General features: G+C 35.1%; 1 protein-coding gene and 2 long non-coding RNA genes across 4 annotated transcripts; 1 reads left to right on the top strand and 2 right to left on the bottom strand.

Annotated features, from left to right (window-relative positions):
- Positions 1-553: 553 nt before the first annotated feature.
- LOC135721222 (uncharacterized) lies at positions 554-12,517 on the bottom strand. Its single transcript, XR_012336009.1, has 5 exons — positions 12,221-12,517; positions 12,043-12,112; positions 9,071-9,199; positions 952-1,020; positions 554-862 (listed from the first exon to the last, which is right to left on the bottom strand). It is a non-coding gene; the product is annotated as an uncharacterized lncRNA (long non-coding RNA).
- Positions 942-7,531, top strand: LOC135721224 (uncharacterized). Its single transcript, XR_010521457.1, has 3 exons — positions 942-1,052; positions 1,192-1,271; positions 7,440-7,531. It is a non-coding gene; the product is annotated as an uncharacterized lncRNA (long non-coding RNA).
- A 693-nt stretch (positions 12,518-13,210) lies between the features above and the next one.
- LOC135748101 (uncharacterized) lies at positions 13,211-20,989 on the bottom strand. 2 transcript variants are annotated; one of them, XM_073813599.1, is made up of 7 exons: positions 20,558-20,989; positions 18,618-18,967; positions 17,973-18,310; positions 16,607-16,726; positions 16,200-16,484; positions 14,123-14,434; positions 13,211-13,911 (listed from the first exon to the last, which is right to left on the bottom strand). In XM_073813599.1, exons 3-7 carry the CDS (start codon positions 18,196-18,198, stop codon positions 13,823-13,825), a joined length of 1,032 nt encoding a protein of 343 aa, XP_073669700.1. In that variant the 5' UTR covers positions 18,199-18,310; positions 18,618-18,967; positions 20,558-20,989; the 3' UTR covers positions 13,211-13,822. The 2 variants fall into 2 exon arrangements, with proteins under 2 accessions (XP_073669700.1, XP_073669699.1); XM_073813598.1 differs by having other exon boundaries at positions 17,973-18,287.
- Between the last annotated feature and the right edge of the window lie 741 nt (positions 20,990-21,730).

Genomic DNA, 21,730 nt, shown 5'->3' with positions numbered 1-21,730 from the left:
ATCTCGCCATCACAAACATCACAACTCAACACACTGGACTTTATCAAGTAACTATCACCAGCGGGACGGTGTCATCACACAGATTCAATGTTACTGTCTATGGTGAGTAAAGATTTACTGTTTGTCTTCTCTATATTTTTGTTTATAATATATATATTATAGTGGTTGTTGTAAATGACTTTTGTGAGCTCATAACATCAGTTTTACTACATCAATGTGTTTGTCTGTTGTTTGTCAATATTTTTGCTATCCTGCATGATAGTAAAATGTGTTTATCGATATCTTTGCATTGTTCTTGGCGTGTGCTTTAATAAATTACTGTCAGGTATACCCAACCATATAATAAAATCAATCATCTCTGTGTCGTGCTTAACAAAGTCGCTTATTTGGTTTATATTCACTGTTAAGCTCAAACCCCTCAGGGCTTATTGCTTTAGTTGATATATTAACTTTTATATAGTTATTAATCTCAAAGGTGTCTCTTGTTTTATATTGATAATATCATCTTTTGATTTTTGTATCTGTATATTTTTCAGCTCGTCTTCCCATTCCTGTCATCACCACACAAAACTCTTCATCATCAGAAACATCATCATGTGTCTTTGTGTGTTCAGTGTTGAATGTGAAAGATGTGAGTGATGTGAGTCTGTCCTGGTACAAAGGAAACAGTTTATTGTCCAGCATCAGTGTGTCTGATCTTAACAACAGCATCTCTCTTCATCTGGAGTGTCTGGATGAATCTTACAGATGTGTGGTGAACAATCCCATCAGTAATCAGACTCAACATCTCAACATCACTCATCTCTGTCAGCCGTGTTCAGGTGAGTCACAGGTGATGTTTGTGTTTATTTAGTGAACTGATCTGAGAATAGACTACAAGATCACTTATCTGAGGTCAGTCCGACAGATTCAGTAACAGTAATGTCTTTCATTATTCATTACAGATCTTACCTTCATTCTGATCTGTTGTTTTGCTGTTGGATGTTTGATGATTGTCGCTTCAGTTTTGATCTTCTGCATCTTTAGGAAACACAAAAACACACAGCAACAAGGTAAATGTGACTAGTGATAATACAGCTGTACAGTAATAAATATTATAATAAATAATGTCATAATATAATACACTTCTATTGACACTTTTTGTGAAGAAAAAGATAAAGTTGATTATTTTTTCAAATGTGTTTATCATAGTTCCTGAAACAGTTCAAAACAGAGGAATGGAAATCACTTACGCAGATCCAACATTCTGTAAAAGAGCAGCACATAAACCGGTGAGATCATTCATGACTGTTTATATGATTACCTCAAATCTTACAGATATTTTTATCACATAATCAGTATGTAGTACTGTACTGGGTCCCAAAACAAGATACATGAATAACAAGACTATTTAATTTAAGACAACAAGACAAATGTAGCTAAAAACAAATCAGACAAATAGACAAACATAGAAGATGACAGAGAAACACAAGAGCTTAGAAACACAAAATGTGAAACTATGATGATGATGATAATAATAATAATAATAATAGCATAATAATAATTTAAAACTATGATGATAATGGCATAATAATAATAATTTAAAACTATGATGGGAAAACATGCCAACTATTGTCATGAAGGCTAAGCTATCAGAGTTCCAACATTATTAAAACAATAAAAAAATTACCATTTGAAAAAAGCACAAAAGATAATGTTTTTAAACAACAAATGTACCTGCAGTTATAATCAAAGATTTACAGTTGATTTTTCATTGACTGAACAAAGATTAGTAGGAACAGTCTTATTAAATGCATATGTCATTTTAACAGTGTAACGATGTCTACAATCTGCATCAAAAGCCATTATAAAATTAATTTGATCATTAATGTATTAAGGCAGATTTCACCTGTACAAGGCCATTGATAACACTGATCCCCAAAACAAAATCATGCTTACAATTATTATTTCAAAATAATTATTTAACTATTTATTATTATTAAGTTTGGTGCTTATAATGTGGGATATTTCAGAAAACTGTGCCCATTATAAAATTAAGGAAGAATTAATAAATTATTATACAAACAAAGCAAATAAAATCATAACAGAACCAGTATAAACATTAATATCAAGGCAAGAAAATGTTAAATAATTTCTAAAAGTATATAAAATATATGAAGATAGTAACAAAAATAGCGGACATGACAGGCAGACATACAATTAAAAAAATTAAGAAAACAACTTACTACATTATTTTCATTTGTTTGCTTGATCAGCTGCAGATCATTGCATTAAATGACTCAATCGCTTATTTTGTCAATTTCATCAACCAATTTTTCTATTTACTTTGTCATCATATGGCTCCTGAATGTGACCGCAATTTGCAATTTTTATAAACAATTATAAATGCCAGCATTTTTACAACCAGTTGCTCATGTGCAATTTGCACATCCCCATCAAACAGCCTATACAACCTACGCTCTTAGAATAAAAGGTTCAAGTTACAAAAGGTACAAAAGTTGTCAATGGGGGTGGTAGCTTTTCAAACAGTACACTTTTGTACCTAAAAGGTGTATATTGGTACCATAGAGGTACATGCTGGCACCAAGGTATTAGTATCAAAATTGTACATATTAGGATCTTTTTTAAAGGTACAGTCCCAGTGACAATATCTCTATCTTTTACACCTTAGGCAAGCATTGCATTTTCATGCCGAAAGTTTATTATTTGCATGTGTTTTAAAGTTTTGACAGTTTAAACTTTCATTTTACTTGCAGCTGATTTTACGCATACACCCGACACATGTACACAGACAGCCTATCATCAGTATGAGTACAGAGCAAAGATCTCTCTTGCTAAAAATCCCAGTGTAACGTGGGAGGGACACTGCATTATTTGACAGAAAACGTTATCAAATACAACAACTCACAAACAAAAAGCTAAACATGTCACATTTCTTTGGAAAGCTGAAATGCTTGCGATTTGAATTATGTAAACCATACAATCAACACAGCAGGTACAATTTGTGTCCTTTTTAGGCCTTTTTAAGCCCTTTTCAGGAATTCTTTAATGTATAAGAATAATTCAATAAAATATTAATTTTATAAATAAAATGAAAAAAATTTTATTGTTTTACAAAATAAATTATGTAAACATAAAGCCATAAGTCTCAAGAAGTTGTGATCCAAGTTTCAAGTTAAAGTTACAGAAACCTAATTCATCTGTCAATAATATTAAAGAGAAAATCACGCTCTGCTCTTGACTGAAGAACTGTTGTACTTTATAATTCCATGTATATTTAATACAGTGAAGACTGTGCAAGGTTTTATATTTATTAGCCTAAAAATATATATATATTTAACATTTGTGGTATTACTTTATCTGAAAAAAAGGTTAACATTAATAGTCACAGAAGAGCTTACATATCAGCTTGAATAATCAGTATCTGACACTGGTATTTGCTGATGACAACGACAAGATATAGGTACTCTGTATTGGCTGAAAAAATCCTGAACTACTGACAACACTTCTAACAAATTCTAAATAAAATTATTGTTCATATTTGCAGAAAATAAAAAACTGGACAAACTGGTCAAAAAAACAAAAAGCTGCAATGTTTTTAGATATATTCATTTTTAAACAGTGCAATACTAATATTTATTCAATTATTTTTAAATACATGTAAAATGTATTTGTTTTTATTAATCTATGGTGATTTTTGGGAAATGTAATAGCTCCCATACGTCTTGTCATGCTATCAATCTTTCACATTGCCGTTGGGGGACTGCTGTTTGTCATTTCTGCACTGTAAAAAATACTTTGCTGCCTTAAAATTTTTTGTTAAATCAACTCAGATTTACAAGTCATGTCAACAGAGATGTGTTGTCACAACTTATAAAATATAGTTGAGAAAAGTCAACTTAATTTTATAAGTAATAACAACTCACCTGTACTTATAACAACTCATCTCTAGTCAAGATAAATAATAGTAAGTTGAAATAACTTGTAAATCCCAGTTTATTCAACAAAATCTTCTATCACGATAGGATTCGTTTTATTTCATGATAACGATATGTATCACGGTAGAGTTTTTTAAGTTTTAATAAGGTTTTTAAAATCTTTAATACCATAGAAATATTCATAATTCTCACAAAAACCATATACAAGCATAAAAAAGATAAAACAAACAAAACTCAAGCTCTCTGAAGATAAACAGTCAATGATAAAGGAATGATAACAAATAATTATGCATGTATATATATATATATATATATATATATATATATATATATATATATATATATATATATATATATATATATATATATATATATATATATATATATATATATATATACATATATATATATATTTTTTTTCTTAATTTAAGGTAGAAAAGTGATTTAGTCAAGCAGTGAGAGATTTTCTCTTAATGCTGTTTCATAAACATGAGTGACAGATAGGAGCAAAATTAGGCAACTTCCCCTTTAAGACCAGATCCAACACATGCGTTTTATCTTAGCTGTTTATTTTCTCTTAAGTCCTAAATGGTCGTGTTTATAAGGATACTTGCAAAGACGGGAATTTGAATGACACATATATGTATTTAAGGCCAATAAAACCCCAACAATGATCACGAGCTTAATGAGCAGTGGTTGCGTGACTTGAATGCTCCTCACACACCGAAAGAGCACACGCAGATCTGTTGTTTGTGTTTCAATGGCTTAAAATAACTTGTTTTAAAACTGCAGTGCTTAAATATGTGTACAAGCGTTACATTTTCGCGACCATGCGCACAGGAGCCATACATGTAAATATTTTCTCCAGTTGTATGACAATTAGTGATACTGACTCGAGCAGCCTATTATCCTTTATAAATTCACAGAGTTAGAGGCACAGTGCATTTGTGTTGATAAAGTTTAAGAGCCACACACAGTAGGAAACTCACTGGACAGAGTTGAGGGTGAAAACCGACAGAAACCAATGTGATGCAAAAGCTGTCAGCCGCAAACACGAGATTGTTATACTCAGAAGTGTTCACACACCCAGATATAATTCAATATAAATGGCAAAGATCATAACTATGAAATGGGTGTATATTGCAGCTTTGTTATTAATCACAGTAACATTTTATCATTACATTGATGTAAATTTAATTGTGAAATGTTTTAAAACTATATCAAACAGAATTATGGAAAACATCTTGATTGAAATTATTTTTACCCTTCTGACATCTGAAGTCTGATTTGAACTAAAGTTGAGATTCTATAACTTGATTGATGATTAGGGGTGGGTGGTATGACCAAAAATCCATTTCACAGAATGATTTATTTTATTTCTTGGTATACCGGTATGTGTTTTTCAGTTTATATTATTTTGGAATATAAACATTTGCTTAAATTTGCCACTCACTATAGCTTTTAACTTAATCAGGCATGTGATTGGTCAAGGACAAATAAGCATTATAAATATTAAATTCTCATTAATTTAAAGGAATAGTCTACTCATTTTCAATACTAAACTACGTTATTACCTTAACTAAGAAGAGTTGAAACATTCCTCTATCATCTTACTGCATGCACGTAAGCGCTGGAGCGCGCTGCGACACTTCAATAGCATTTAGCTTAGCCCCATTCATTCAATGGTATCAAACAGAGATAAAGTTAGAAGTGACCAAACACATCAACGTTTTTCCTATTTAAGACGAGTAGTTATACGAGGAAGTTTGGTGGCACAAAATCAAACGTAGCGCTTTTCTAAGCGGATTTAAAAGAGGAACTATATTGTATGGCGGAATATGACTTTTGGGAGTATTTCGACTCGGTGCAGTAACACTCTCCCTCTCCCATTATGAGAGGGAGAAGGGGATTTTTCAGGCGAGTCGAAGTACTCCCAAAAGTCATATTCCGCCATACAATATAGTTCCTCTTTTAAATCCGCTTAGCTAAATGCTATTGAAGTGTCGCAGCGCGCCCCAGCGCTTACGTGCACGCACACAGATGATAGAGGTATGTATCAACTCTTCTTAGTTAAGGTAATAACATTTATTTTGCCATTATCTGTTCATCAGTGGCAAGGCAATACATTTTTTTTGGAATAGGGTGGAACTGAAAGCTTACATGTAGTTTTAAATTACTTCATTTTACAACATAGTACTATTTAGATGAATTACATTATGGTTTTTGATTCATGGGTTGAATAATTTTCAGATCAGCAAAAAAAGTAATGTGGGAAAATAAAATAAGAACAAATCAAGAAATTAAAGCATATAAACTATAAAATAACAATGTAACAAATAAAGTAAGGTCTAACAAGTAGTATTTAGGTACAGAAATAGAATCAAATTAATAATAACACCGTTTTCATTCTATAAATTAAAGTAAAAAGATTAATTATAAGCTATAGAAGTGATTTTCTGTTGTTTGATTAACATAGTGACACAAAAATAAGCATTTCTTTTAAGAGGAACTGTCCCTTTAAGAACACTGTAAAAAATTAGCTGTAATTATGCAGCTGGTTGCCAGTAACTTACTGTAGAACTTAAAGACTGAAAATGTTTCATGTTCATTTAACTGTTGCCAGTAAATAACATAAATGTAAAATCTACAGTAAGTTGATATAACTAGACAGCTAGTTGCCAGTAATACTGTAATTTCTACAGAATTTTTTTACAGTTAACGTATAAACGCTGATCCATACACAGACACATCTGATTTCTTTCTGAACTTGTTTACTTATAATAAACGACTGTTTTTATGAGAATACTTGCCAAGACTGTGGTATTACAAGATAATTTGTGTGTATATCTCCTGTCATGCGCAAAGAAATTATGTGTTTGCAGGCTTTTTGAAACGCACGTCTCTGTGCGTGAGCTTTTGAATTTGTGCAACAACTCACTTTAATATTAAAATCGCTTAAATATTAACATTTGCAAGGCTTATAAACACATGCAAATGTTAAACTTTCTAAATAGTTATTTCTGATTTATGATTCCTTGACTGATTATTATTGATGCGATTAGTTTCATGTATGCGTGATGTATCTGACTTCGTGGACCAGTCATTAATCTGTCAAGCATTAACCAATGTATTAACAGTATTTCATGCAATATTTTGCAATTTTACCATTTCTACATTTACGTGTTTATAGTAGGCTAGTAGACCAATATGACTCACAAGCGAGCAACCCATGAACATGGGTTCACTTTGCAATGTCAGTCTGTATAAATGTTGTTTTAAAGGGGATAGCTCACCCAAAAATGAAAATTCTGTCATCATTTACTCACTCTTATGTTGTTACAAACCTGTATACATTTCTGTGTTCTGATGAACACAAAAGTTGATATTTTGAAAGATGTTTGTAACCAAATCGTTTATGGACCCCATTTACTTCCATAGTATTCTTTTTTCCTACTATGGAAGTGAATAGGGTCCATGAATGTTGTGTGTTTTTGTTTACAGAGATCAAAGGATGATGTGGTGTATGCAGGAGTCAAGAGGCGATAAAAAAAGTCTGTGATTCTCAGATCAACTTTCAGCTGTTTGATCATCTACACATTCTGTTATAACTTCAGATTCTGACTGGTTGTGATTTTAAAGTTTTTCCTGAACAGAGTTTGTGAATTATATTAAATGAAGTGTGTATTACATTTGAGTTGTCAGTGTTTTCTCTCACCTCAAGATCTGTTACTTTCCATCACATTCGCAAGCATAACTGTACGTTCACACCGCCGCCGACTTGAGCTTTCAAAGTTACCGGAAGTCATTAATTTACAATGGAAGCTGGCTTCTCTCAGCTGCTAAGAGAAACAAATCCATGGGCGTCACGTTTTGGGCATTTTGATCGACCAGAGTGTCAATCAGTAAGTTGAAAGAAGCTCTACTTTATGGTAATAAGCTATGACGTGGTTTAGCAGCAAGCAAAACGTCAGCAACCAATCATAATATAGCCTAGACGTTCTTCACTGGCTGATTCTGGAGAAACAAACAATGTAAACTTTCATCCCTACCAAAACATTAGTTCAGAGAAAACAGACTTCAGAGCAGCCAAAGCGTCAACAAGCTTCCCGGTACTTTTTGACAAGCATCTTTGACCGGGCGGCCTGAGCTTCTTTGGAAGCTCAAGTGTCGGCAGCAGTGTGAACGTACAGTAATATACACCAATAACTATGAAGGCAAATCGGTATCAAAACTTGAGAGCTTGTCAATTTTAATTTGAGAACTTGTAAAATAAATATTTGTACGTGTACACTTATATTTACACTCACAGTCATGGGGCCCCATTTCTGAAAGGTAGTTAAAGGACAAGTTCGGCATTTTACACTTAAAGCCCTGTTTTCAGATTGTTTATGTTGAAATAGAATGGTTTTGACTGAAATTTCGACATATGCGGCTGCCCCGAGAATTTTCGGTTGTACAGCAGTAGGGACGCACCAATACCACTTTTGATACCAGAATTCTGAGTATCGGCCGATACCTGCCACACCTTTACTAATGTATTTTTTCTTGAACAATTTAAAATTTCCTGCACTCACACAAACAATGTTAAACGTGTATAGGGCATTCTGCTACATTTACTATAATTTAAAATTTAAAAACCAATAATTAAAAATGATTTACAAGATACAGGAACATTAGTAATTATTAACGATAGCAGTGTTTAGTAGAATATAACTGTATAAAAAAACAATGCAACAAATAGGGAATAAAAAATATTTTCAAACATTTGTTATAAGAAATAACTTAAGTACTTATTTTTTTATTTCCATTTTTTATTTGTATGCAGGGCCGGCCTCAAGGGGGGCATTCGAGGGCCATGCCCCCCCCCCAAAGAGGTTGTTGTGTAATTAAATAATTACAATAAATGAAACACTGAATGTTTCATGATTTCTAATGTAATAAAATGAGGAAAACATAGTTTATATATGCTTTTATTAATTAAAATAGACCAGTTTCTCTGATTGGTTGCATTGCGGCATCTCATACATCATTACATCTTTAGCATATTAATGTGACTTGACACTAGCAACATGTTTTTTTCGCGGCATTAATGGATTGTGTAAAATATGAATATTAGAAAATTTATAACGTACCAGCACCGCCTGCTCCATCTGACTTCATGCAAAAACCGGTTGGCTCAAACTCAATGAATGAATTTGAATGAATTACGGTGAAATCCCGGCACATCCAAAAGCCAGAGGGTGCTCTCGTGCAGAAACTTCCTTTGTGCAACAGAAGACATAGCATTACAAACACTATTCCAGGAAATGTCTACAGGAATATTTATATCGCTGTTCTTCAAATTGTTTCAGGAATTTTCATGACAATAAAGAATATTTTGAATGGTTTAGTTTAACGAGTGTTGCTTTTTTAAATGCACAACCACTCCGACTCGTACTGATTGTAGATTGATAAGGACTTCCTACTGACCAAATGCCATAGTACACGCACAAGCTGTGCATGAAACAAAGAATCTGTAACTGTAAAGCTCATGCTTTTATAGCACAACCAATGATAAGTTTTACTGGCATTTTTTGTCTAGCTTTAGCAAGAGATCACAAAAGAAAACTATTCTTGGGGCGCACTCACATTATCCAAACCAAACCATGCCCCAGCACGATTGTCACCCCTCCCTACTCCCCCAGATGCACGCACTCACACTGTACTTTTATCGATCTGAGTCCGGGCGCGCTTCCGTCATTAAGATGTGATTGTTTTGAAAAAAGCAGGAAGTAAAGCTCTCTCTTAACACTGGAACCCACCGTAATGATAAGTCTGTGTTTTTTTTATTCGGAGTCGTTTGGTGCGCGATTTCAGACAGCCCTCTCACATGTCATCATATTGCTTAGTTGATCTGTCGCGTGTGCAGCTCGGACATTCACGTAACCCCGCTGCTCGCATCAAAAGGTTTTTATGAAGGCAGATGAAGGCCTTTTGAATCGCGCTCAGGCGTGATTGCGCTCACACCACAGCCTTCCGCGCCTGAGCCCAAGTGAACTGCACTCCGGCCCACCTCTGCAACCCGGCCGCGGCATGATTAACCAATCCGCGCCCGGGCGTGGAACAGATCGATCACACTTGTCAAACGCGCCCGAGCACGGTTTGGATAGTGTGAGTGCGCCCTTGATATCACAATGTCACATCTCATGATCTCGCATCACATTCACACGTCTCGCCGTGTCCTGCGCCATTTCTTGGAAGAACACATGTTCTTCTATCTTAGTGACTAATTCATATAATTACAAGAATAATTTAAAGGAACAAATGCAAACTTTATTAAAAGTTGCAATACTTCTAGCATCACCGGTTGTTAATCGAAGAGAGAAAGTTGTGACTGAATAAACAGCTAAAACATCTACAGAAAAAATGTTTAATAAAATGTGTATTATAGTTTAATGAAAGATATCACAACTATTTTTAAAAAGTAGAAAATACCTGACAAGAAATAACAAAATAACATATTTTTTTGGTGTTTACTGTCAGAATCATTTAGCTGATTCCAGTTACGCGTTCATCTCCCGTTGTATCATGGGAAATGGTAAGTGAGCGAGTGTACATCGAATGTACCCTCAAAATCAGAGTGCATTGTGGGTATCAAGTAGTGAACGAATGTAGGGAAAGTTGTTCACTCAGGTTTCGGACACCACTATAAAAGGGCCGACACCCGATATAGTGCACTATATAGTGGATAGGGAAGCTGTTTCGGACACAACTCTTGGCGCCACCAATTCTGATTGGTTCATACATTGAGGAAGCTTTTTTATAAATTATAACAACTCATCTCTAGACAAGAAAAATAATAGTAAGTTGAAATGACTTTTGAGTTGATTTAACAAAAAATGTAAAACAGCAAAAAAATGTTAACAGGTTTTAAAACAATTTTTGTCAACACAGTCACAATTTTGCTTATGTGACAAAAAAAAAAGAATCAGATGATGTAAGAGCAAAGTTTACTAGTGGAGACCAGTGATGTCTATAATAAACTAGCTTACTGTAATCCTGCACTAAACTATAATGACATCACAATAAGAGAAAGTACATTTTACAGTACAGTTTGTTATTCTGTAAAAAATAAACCTAAAAGTAAAAGGATTTAATTCAGGAACTTTTTTCGTTATGCATTTGAGAGCTACTTAGTTGTCGAGCATATACACCAAATTAATTTTAATAACCTTAAATGTACTTGAAGTGTGTGCATCTATTGCATTAGGAAATTCCAAGTACTGGAATCAGTTCACTGTTAAATGACCCTCAATATTAAATCTATACAGTTGACTTGGGAGTCATCTAGTGTACACTACAGGAATTTACCTCTTCATGATTTGATTTGACTTTTGTCAATATAAACTAGTGCTGGGCATAGATTAATCTTGATTAATTGCATACAAAATAAGTGTGTTTTTTTTTTTGCATAACATACGAGTGTGTGCTGTGCGTAATTATTATGTATATATAAATACACATACATTCATGTATGGATTTAAGAAACTTTTACATGTGTATTCATATGTATTTATAGTTTGTATATTCTATCTTATATATAAACATAACAAAAAATAGATATATAAATAAAAATGTTCTGACATGCATGTGTGTGTGTGTGTTTAAATATACATAATAATAACAACACACAGTACACACTCGTATTATCCAAAAATGCACTTTTATTTTGTATGCGATTAATCTGCCCAGCACTAATATAAACGCATCTCACAGATGCCACAGACCACAAAATAATCACTTATAATTTAACAAAAATAATAATAATCTTTCACATTTTTATTGTCAATGTCAATAAAAATCTGGGTCCAGTGTGTTTATAGATACAAAAACTTTTATTCTGCAAAGCATTAGATGTGATTGATGATCGTTATGCAGCCCTAGATATAACTTTATTTAGATAAATAAAAAATTTTTACAACACTAAACTTGAAACACATTTTAATGTTTATGGACATCTATTGTAATTACCAGCCTGTAACTGTTGTGTTTGTTAAAGAGTTGAACTGATGATGAGGAAAGGTCAAAGGTGAAGTCTAAAGTGATGAAAAAGTAAAACTCTCACCTTTATAAAATATCTTTGATGGTGACAGAGACTACAGACACAAACTGATGAAGATATCTGAAACCTCCACCTGAGGAAGATGAAGATTTTATTCCAACTCTGATCAATAAAATCAGAATAATTGATTTGTTCATTAGTAGTTGAAGCAATGAGACTTTAAAAGAGGTTTAAAACATACCCGATACAATGAAGATGTTTGTTGAAGTCTTGTTAAATGTGTTCAGTCAGTTTCACAGCAAGCTCTTTTCATTTTAAATGTAAGTTATTTCTTGTGTTTTTGTTTCTTTAGATCAACCGTAACTGTCCTTTTGTCTGACTATCGACCCAAGTTGACTTTTATTTCAGCAAATAATCGTTTGTTTTCCTCAGTTTTTCTTCTTCTATTCAAGTTTAATGGCGGTTGGCAAACCAAACTTACTTTCCTCAGTTTCCTCGACTAATGAAGCCATGCTGCAGGATGTTGTGCTCAGGGAGCGTTTCGCCTCTCCGATGATGAAGTGACGTCGATGTACGACTGCGCCGATGTGCGCCTGCGCCGTCGTGGCTAGAAAGGATATAGTAACGGCCAAAATCCTTCCGAATTAGGGCGGTTTTCATCATAATCCTACCTCCAAACCTAACATTTCGCGGGATAATTGCCTCAGATGTATCCTATTTAGTCCGAACAGCCGTTTGATCCTGTTTCTACCCTCAAACTTAACATTTGAACCCAACATCTCGCGAGATCATTTAGGCCGTAGCTGTATCTCATCTAGCCAGAACCCGCATGCGCTTGCAGGTTCCTGATTCGCGGAGAAGCGTCGTCAAACAAATTTTACATTAATAAGTTTCTCAAATTAACTGCGTTCACAACATATTTACACATGAGCGCGTTTTAACACTGTTATGCAAAGTTTTAAGACTTGCTAGAGTGTACATACACAAGTATACATATAACAGTAGTAGAACGCCATCTTGTGTCCACAGCAGATATTCACCACTACAAGAACAGATGAAAACTATGCAGAATAAATTAAAAGAAGAGCAAACAAAGTAATTATTTACCAAAATATATAGTAAATAATTTAGACTAAAGTTCTCATCTTAGTATGTAATTTTATAATTTATTGAAATAAACATCATTTAGGAGGACATGTCCGTTAATGAATTAATACAATATTCTCTTATAGCAATAATTAATACATTTATGTGGATCAGCAATATCAAAGTATTAAAATCACTGCACAGTATATATTACTGTTTCTATATACAAGTATTTCACCATGAAAAACATTGTTAGTATGTTTAGCACATATTTATTCATTTGGCAAAAGATTTCATCCTACAGTGAATTTTTTCTATCCCTAGAGCTACAGGAACACTATGACATTTTAAAAGTGTTACATGTCCGATTCACAAGTAATTTATATGTTTTACTTTATAAATATTATGGCTTCTATTATGGGATTGAAACATGTCCATTGGCGGCACACTTCAGAAGCTGATTGGTAATAAATATACACAGTTTTATCATGAATACTGCTTATGAATACTGATTTACCACTAGTTTTTGCAGTAAAAAGTATGCTGGCTACAGTGACTTTTGATATCAACAGAAAAATACACATCAGTCAGTGAAATGATGGTGTATGTTATCTACACATTACATATTTAAGCTTATAAGACTGTAAAAGATGCATGAAACAACAAATATTACATAGAGTACACATTGTCTGTATTCAGTAACAAAAATAAAATCTGATATTTACATTTAAACAATGTGTTTGTTATGATGATCAGGTTACACTGGAAGCACATCACCGCTGCTGGCACTGTTCATTAAAGGTACATTTGAATTCATTGACTCATTCAAATCATTTGCAGTGATATCTGTAGAAAACACAAACAACAGATAAAATCAAAAGATGATCAGAGAGGAAAAACAGTCGGTTGGGTCACCGTTGCCATGTTGAGGGTGATGTTCACGAAGCAAAGAAATCATCTAAAACTGTATAGCCACCGTTATAAAGTAATGTGATACCCATAAAGATATATTTCAGCACATTACAGTACAGTACAGTGATATTACTGTAATACTCACCTGTGACAGATAAACGCAGTCTCCTAAAAGAGACATTTCCACTGATGATGATCTTTAGTGTATAAACACCAGCGTGTTCGTTTTTGATGCCATTGATGGTGAGATCTCCAGTCTGATGATCCAGGTCCAGTGTATCTCTGAATACATCATTATCACCATCATATGTACTGAAGATATCAAAGGCGCTGTCAGTCTGAGCTATGACAGTTTCTTCATCTCCAAACATCCACTCGATCTTCTCATCTCTCTGTATTTCAGTAACATGAGTCTCTAAAGTGACAGACTCTCCTGCATTCACTGTCATTACTTCACCTGTAACAAAAAGTATTTTGAATAATATACACCACAATGCTCAGGTGTCATTTAAAAAAAATAATAATTTGATAATCCTCTTTCAAAAATAAAAAAATATTGCTTTACATGAACTACACTATCATAAGGCGGAGTCTGTGAGCGTTCATGGGTGGAGCGTAATCAATATGACATCACATTGATAGAAGCAGCCTGTTTTGTGTGACTGTTGGGATTTAAAGGAGATTACACAAAGAAGAGATGGATTTGTATAATAAGATGTTTCTACACACACTGGTGACTCATTTTCTGATAGAAACACATTTAAAAGTGCATTTTTTAGCTTAAGGGGGCTTTAACCTAAAAACCATTGTTTCTACACTTTTATCACAATAAAACCATGGTTAATTTTCAAAAGAGTAAGATTAGTAGAACATTTCCCTAACACTATCTGCAATTCATAAACATCTTAGTTAGCATTAGAAACTTTATAATTGCAATGTTAGCAGAACGTTCTAAAAACATTTAAACAATGTTTGTCTAACCTGTTATGGAGCATACACACCAAACGCGAGTTCAACGATTTGCGTGAGTAGATTTACATACAAAGTCAATGCAAAGACGCGATCAGATGCGTCTTTACGTGGGCGATGCGTATGACGCGAACTGGGCGTTTCGATTGCCGCGAAAACACGCGCTATATAGACCCCATAGATATATACGCTTTGGGGTTCTAAGCATGTGCCAAAACCGCCGCCATCTTGAAACAGGGGTCTTGTCATAGGAAGTAGCTAGGTAAAGCTGCTATCTCCACTTGTACTTCGAATTAATGGACGATGCCGGACTTTTGTGCTGCGTATGGATGTTAGGGCTACTAGCACAATGCGTTGTAGTTAGAAAAAGTAGATTTTTAAAATATCAAAACTTTTATTTTTTTCTGGACTCAATGCTAAATACATGTCTGACTGTTGAAACAAACCAAAAGAAAACCTAGAAAATTGCATTCATGACAATTTATGATGATTTTATTTCCGTCACACCATTGCCTACAATGACGCTGATGCAGGGTTCCCCTGTTTTTGACGCATTCGTTCCAATGAACTGCCGTAGCCAAGGCGAGATCTAGTGTACATATCTATGTATAGACCCTTTAACTGTTCGTACACAATAATGACTTGACAGCGTATGTGTGCGCATCTTGGCAACAGAAGTATGGCAAGAATCAGCAGTGAAGCAACACAGACAGAGAAAGTTATTTTAAAAAGTTGACTTTATCAACTTTTTCAACACAGCTACCAGATCCGTGTACTATAGTGGAGTGGATAGAAGACGAAGCAGATGGCCAAAAATAAAGTGGCCAGATACATATATACGTATATTAGTATATTATATTAGTGCAACCAAACATTTTGATGCTGGGAAACCGTTTTGATAAACTTTCTGAGTTGCTAACACGTTAGAACCATTGGGGAACAACACCACTTCTGTTGCCAAAATGCGCGCGCAGGCTATTTGATCACATGCGTTGTAAAAGGGTCTATAAAATATGCAACTCAAGCGAAAACTTTGCATGACATGAAGTTAAATCCCGCGAGTTATTTTAAGCAAGGAACGCGATGCTTCGCGTTTGGTGTGTATGCAGCATTGTGAACGTCTGGAAAACATTCTTAGAACATTAATATAACAACAGACCGAACATTTTTAACGTTTTAAGACTTAAGACTTAAGTGAAACATTAACGGGAACGTTTTTGTAACGTAAAATTGTTAGCTGGGGAGATACTCACCGATGACAATCACATTGAATTTCTTGGATTTGAGTTTTTTACGTTTGATGATATTTAGATGATAAAGTCCAGATTGTTCATTACTGATGTTATTGATGGTAAGATCTCCAGTCTGAGGGTTCAGTGTCAGTCCGTCTTTAAATCTCTTATCAACACACTTGCTGATTTTAGCAATGGTGACTTCTTCATGTCCAAACCTCCACTCGATCACATCATCTCTCTGTATGTGAGTAAGACTGGTGTGTAGAGTAACAGAATCTCCCTCCAACACATCCATCTCCTTATCTGTAACAGCGACAAACACAAGTGATTACAAACACAAAATGCATAACACGTTTAAAACTTGAATATGGAAATTTTATTACACCATCAATACTTGAGCAAATAAAGTTTTTATTGATTCTTACCACAAAATTTGACCCTCCGGTGAGATCTGCAGCGATAGTAAATCACAGAAGCTATCACACCAGCAACAAGCAGAAACAAAATGCATATTCCTACAACAGTAACTGAAGACAGACCCAATGCTGTAATGATAGAAAAAGAAAATCTGATCTATAATAACAAACAGATCAACACATATATAAGATTTATTAAAAAAAAATAATAAGATAAAAAGACATTGAGGAGCTCAGATACAAAAGCATCTTAACGAAACCTCCATCAAAAATGAGATAATTATATTAACCAAATGCTCTCGAAACGTATTATATATTCATCAAATACTTTGAACTCATTCAAAGGTACCAAAGAATGCATTGTAATAATCTGTTAAATAGTTTTCTGATATCTACATATCCAGAAATTGTTTAACATCTCCATTTACAACCCTAGGATTTGCCTTTAGAATGAAATGGTCTATTTTTACCATATATGACACGGTCATGAATAATAATGTTGTGCTTTGCTCTGATTGGCTGTTTCACAGAGCAGCTCATTTTAGTAGCTCTGTGTGTGTAAACAGACCTTATGTTTGAGTCTGTATCAGATGAAGATACAAATTTTGAGGAATAATCAATTGTTGGAGATTGTTAAAGCAACACTAAAGAGTTTTTGCTCTTTGCTCCCCCTACAGGTTGGAAGCGGAATTGTCATTACCACTGTCGTAAATAATTTAGCCTACTGGCTCTGATTGGATTGTAGGTCTGCCGTAAAGCAAGTTTTTGTAGTTTTCACTCGAACTACAGGACCACTACCCGACGGTTGGAAACATCTTTAGTGCGGTTTTGGCCGATAGAAGGCTGCAAAGCGAATGTGAAAGTGTCGTTCACCCTGTTTCGAGTGGATGAACGACTGAAACTTTTTTGGAAACGTTATTTTAAGGTAAAAAAACTCTAAAGTCTAAAACTGTAAAGTCAATAGTAAAACTTCAGCCTAAACGCTAGCATATAGCATTAACTAGCATATAGCGCTAACAACTTTGTTTTTAGTATTGTAACAACATTGTACTTAATTTAATGTGTAATTAATGTTGGGGTGTACATCTTGACTGTAACGTCACAGTCAGTGTTGAGATTGGTCTGTTTTCCAGCGGTCTTTTGCTTGTACAAGGTTTACATAAGAAGGAGGAAACAATAATCGTGTTTGAGGTTCACGATTATGTTATTGCCATGTACAGAGCTCATATTATTCATTTACGCCTATGTAAAGAAAACATGTCAGGCGCATTTTGAGGGTTTTGCATCTGAGCTCTTAAATCGTTTATTTGTTCTTTTCATTGTACGTTTATTTACGTTTCATGTGATCTGAATGAAATTATTATAAAAAACTCACCAGTGACAGTCACAATGAATCTCCTGTGTAATGAATGTCTGTTGCTGCTGATCTTTACTTCATAAACTCCTTTGTGTTCAGTTCTGATGTTTGTGATGGTGAGAGATCCAGTCTGATCATTCAGCTTCAGTTTATCTCTAAATCTCCCATCATCCCCGTCATACGTGACAAAGCGTGCATCTGGTTTATACATTTGAGCAATCTGAGTGCGTTCATCTCCAAACATCCATTCAATAAAATCATAGGTCTGAATTTCAGTATCAGTGTACAGCGTGACTGAATCTCCCTCATTCACCGATACTGACTTCACTCCACCTGTGTCAAAATAAAACCAAAACCTGTAGATCAACAACAACGTTATCGTTTACCATTTCACTGACATCCCTGATGTCTATTGCACCACACTAAATCTCTACAGCAATCTTTTATGAGTCACAAGAACACATCAAGTCTAACAGGTTATCCCCCCCCAAAAAAAAGAAGAATAACATGTTGGATAGAAATGTTTACCCTTAAAAGGAAATCTCTTTAGACTTCCTCATACCATTTTAAATGTATAGGACTCTCTGTTTACTTCGCGGATCCTGCATCGCTGTAAAGTCATGCCATATTTACAATGCAGGTACTCTGACTTGATCTACTCACCACTGACAGTAACTCTGAATGTCTGATGTATAGTGTGTCTTCTGCTACAGTACTGTTGATATCTACTTCATAAAGTCCAGAGTTGTTGGATCTGATGTTTCTGATGGTAAGAGATCCAGTCTGATTGTCCAGCTTCAGTCCGTCTCTGAATCTTCCATCATGAACATCATCGTGTATAGAGAGGATCCCAGCCGTTCTGTTTAGTTCGGCTAGAGGAGAGTTTTCATGTTGAAACCTCCAGAGTATCACATCATACTTCTTGATATCGGGAACGTCGGTGTATAAAGTGACAGAATCTGCCTCTATCACAGACACTGACTTCACTCCTTCTCTGTCAACATCAATCACACCTGCAGACACAAACAGGAAGATTTAAAATAGGGGTCTGATGCTATTTCATGCAACTCAGTCTCGACTCCAAAAGGACTCGGTCTCGACTCGGACTTGCTTCCTCAAAGACTCGTTCTTGACTCTGACTCGACTCTATCTGAAAACCAACATACTCGACTCGGTCGAGACCCTTCAAAGACTCGGTCTTGAGTCGGACTTGACTCTATTTGAAAACCAAGGACACTCGAACTCAGTCTTGACCCTTCAAAGACTCGGTCTTGACTCGGAGTTGGCATAGGCGATCTCGTCTCCATCACTAGTTAACACTGTTGACGAATGACAAAGTACATGGGAGATTCATGCGTAACAATCCTTATTCCTTTTATGAGCAATTCCCCCAGAAAAGCCCGTCCATGCATCAACCAGAGATAGGTTGATGGGTTGTAAAGGGGCGTACACAACGAAGCGTTTCAAGGAAGGTAAAAATGCCAGGCAGACGCCGACAATAGGCGCTTGTCAGCTTTTTTCAGCTGAGCACTTGATACTATGATACTTCTACTTGACGCTATGATACTTCTACTTTGTTTTTCAGTTGTTGAACAATGTGCTGTTGGTTGTTGTGATGTCCCACCCCTCCTCCACTGTGATTGGACGGCTGAGTGAGAAGTGACCTTGACGAGCTAAGCGTATCACCCAAAGTTAAAAACGCAGAGTGCAGGCACTCAGCTCGGACAAGCAGCTTTTTTTTGTCACCAGCACTGCACATTAACAGTTTGTCATTTTTGTTTAAACCAAGAATCAACAACAGCACCAAAGTGTGGGTTTTTTTTGGATGTGAGGGGAGCAAACATTTTCAGCTTTCCAAAGAATCCATTTTTAAGATAACAGTGGATGAAGTTGTTTCTCCCATCCTGCAAAGGAGTTGCAAAAAGGTTTATTTTTGTTTACGGCATTTCAGTGAATATTGTTTCACAAACAAGCCCAACTAAACGCAGAATTTGCCAATCGCTTACATCTGGATAAAAAATCCTGTTCAGGAGGCACAGGCAGTACGTAAATAAGCCCGAAATGTCTGTGTTTTGTTGGTAATTGGCACCAACACGTGCATATAATGTAAACAACATGAACATGTAGTAAATCATAAGTTATCCAAAGATAGTGGGATAATGTTTAGTTTGTGTTGCATGCTCGTGTCTCGCTCCACCAGGCCTCCAGGAGCTTAGCTTGTTTGGAAAGTAGCAATACAGCTGATCTACTTTTATAAATCTGATAAAACTGAAGTCTCTTCAGAGATAAGAACAATCTAATACTGCATTTACATAATTTTTTTTACATTTAGGCAGATGCTTTTATCCACAGCAACTTACAGCATATTACAATACATATTTTATCGGTATTGGTTTTCCTTGGGTTCAAACCCAAGACCTTTTGCGCTGCTAACGCAATGCTCTTTTACTGAGCTATGCAGGAACACAGTAATACTATTATAATACCACTGTCATCAAGATTAACATGAGATAAGCAGAAATCCTGTGTTATGTGACCTTTAACCTAAATAAGAAGCATTTAATCTGAATAAAATCAAGTTTTAGTTTGTCTGAAGTACTCACCGGTAACAATAAAGATCTTTTCTATACTCTTACTGCTGTCACTGATCTGTAGTTTATAAAGTCCAGAGTCTTTAGCTATGACATCGCTGATGGTGAGATCTCCAGTCTGACTATCCAGATGCAGTCTGTCTCTGAATCTCCCGTCAAGAACATCATCATATATTGAGATCACACTGGCAACTTTATTGATCTGAGCTATGCGGGTCCCTTCAAACCCCCAATATATCACATCATCCCTCTGTAGTTCAGTAAGATCAGTGTGTAGAGTAACCGAATCTCCCTCCATCACTGACACTGACTCCATCTCATCTGTCACAACACCTGTATGACAAACACAGTTGGAGAATCACACTGAGAGTGTTGCTAAATAATAAACCTTATACATATGATGTATTAAAAAAAATTTGCAAGTCCCTGAGCTGCCTGTTTTCAGTCAAGATCCCTGCTATATGCAAAATCTGTCAATCTCATACCAGTATTTGGTATCTTTCAAAAAACATATGAAGCTACCATAAGAGTATTACGAAAACTTAATAAACTTAAAAACACCATATACATAAATTTGTGTTATGGGGCGGTTTCACGGACAGGGTTTATCCTAGTCCCAGACTAAAATGCCTTTTTGAGCTGCTTTAATTTCAAAACAGCTTATTTTAAGATATATCAGTATTGTTTTTGTTTTGTTAAGATGCACACCAGTACTGTTTTTGTAAGGTATGTTTGTTAAAACTACTTAAATGTCCTAAAATAAATAACCAAGGCCTAGTCCTGGATTAATCTAAACCCTATCCGGGAAACCACCCTATAGAGTCTATGCACTAATCCAGACTCATACATAAAGCTGTTTGAAAAAGCAAAACTGAAAGTTTTGCAAAATGTTAATTAATAAACTTACCTTTGATGACTAAAGAGGAGATTAAGAGTAAAGTGATCGTCTTCATGTTGCTGTGCGATGTGTTTCAACGTCTGATCTCTTGAGTGTTTTTAAGTAACAGCCTGTAACCCAGTGACCCACACAGGTGCTTTCACACAGCAACAGGTGTTACAACATTCTTTCTAAATATTTTGTTTCATTTGGGCGGAGCATTATAGACAGGAGCAGGTCTGGGGATTTTTTGTAGGGATGCCCCATATGGGTATATATATTTTTTGACCATTTTTGGCCATTTTCAA

The sequence above is a fragment of the Paramisgurnus dabryanus genome, chromosome 24, assembly GCF_030506205.2.
Source record: "Paramisgurnus dabryanus chromosome 24, PD_genome_1.1, whole genome shotgun sequence".
NCBI lineage: Eukaryota > Metazoa > Chordata > Actinopteri > Cypriniformes > Cobitidae > Paramisgurnus > Paramisgurnus dabryanus.
The sequence above is the reverse complement of the archived record's forward strand: the minus strand, read 5'-3'. Positions and strand labels throughout refer to the sequence as shown.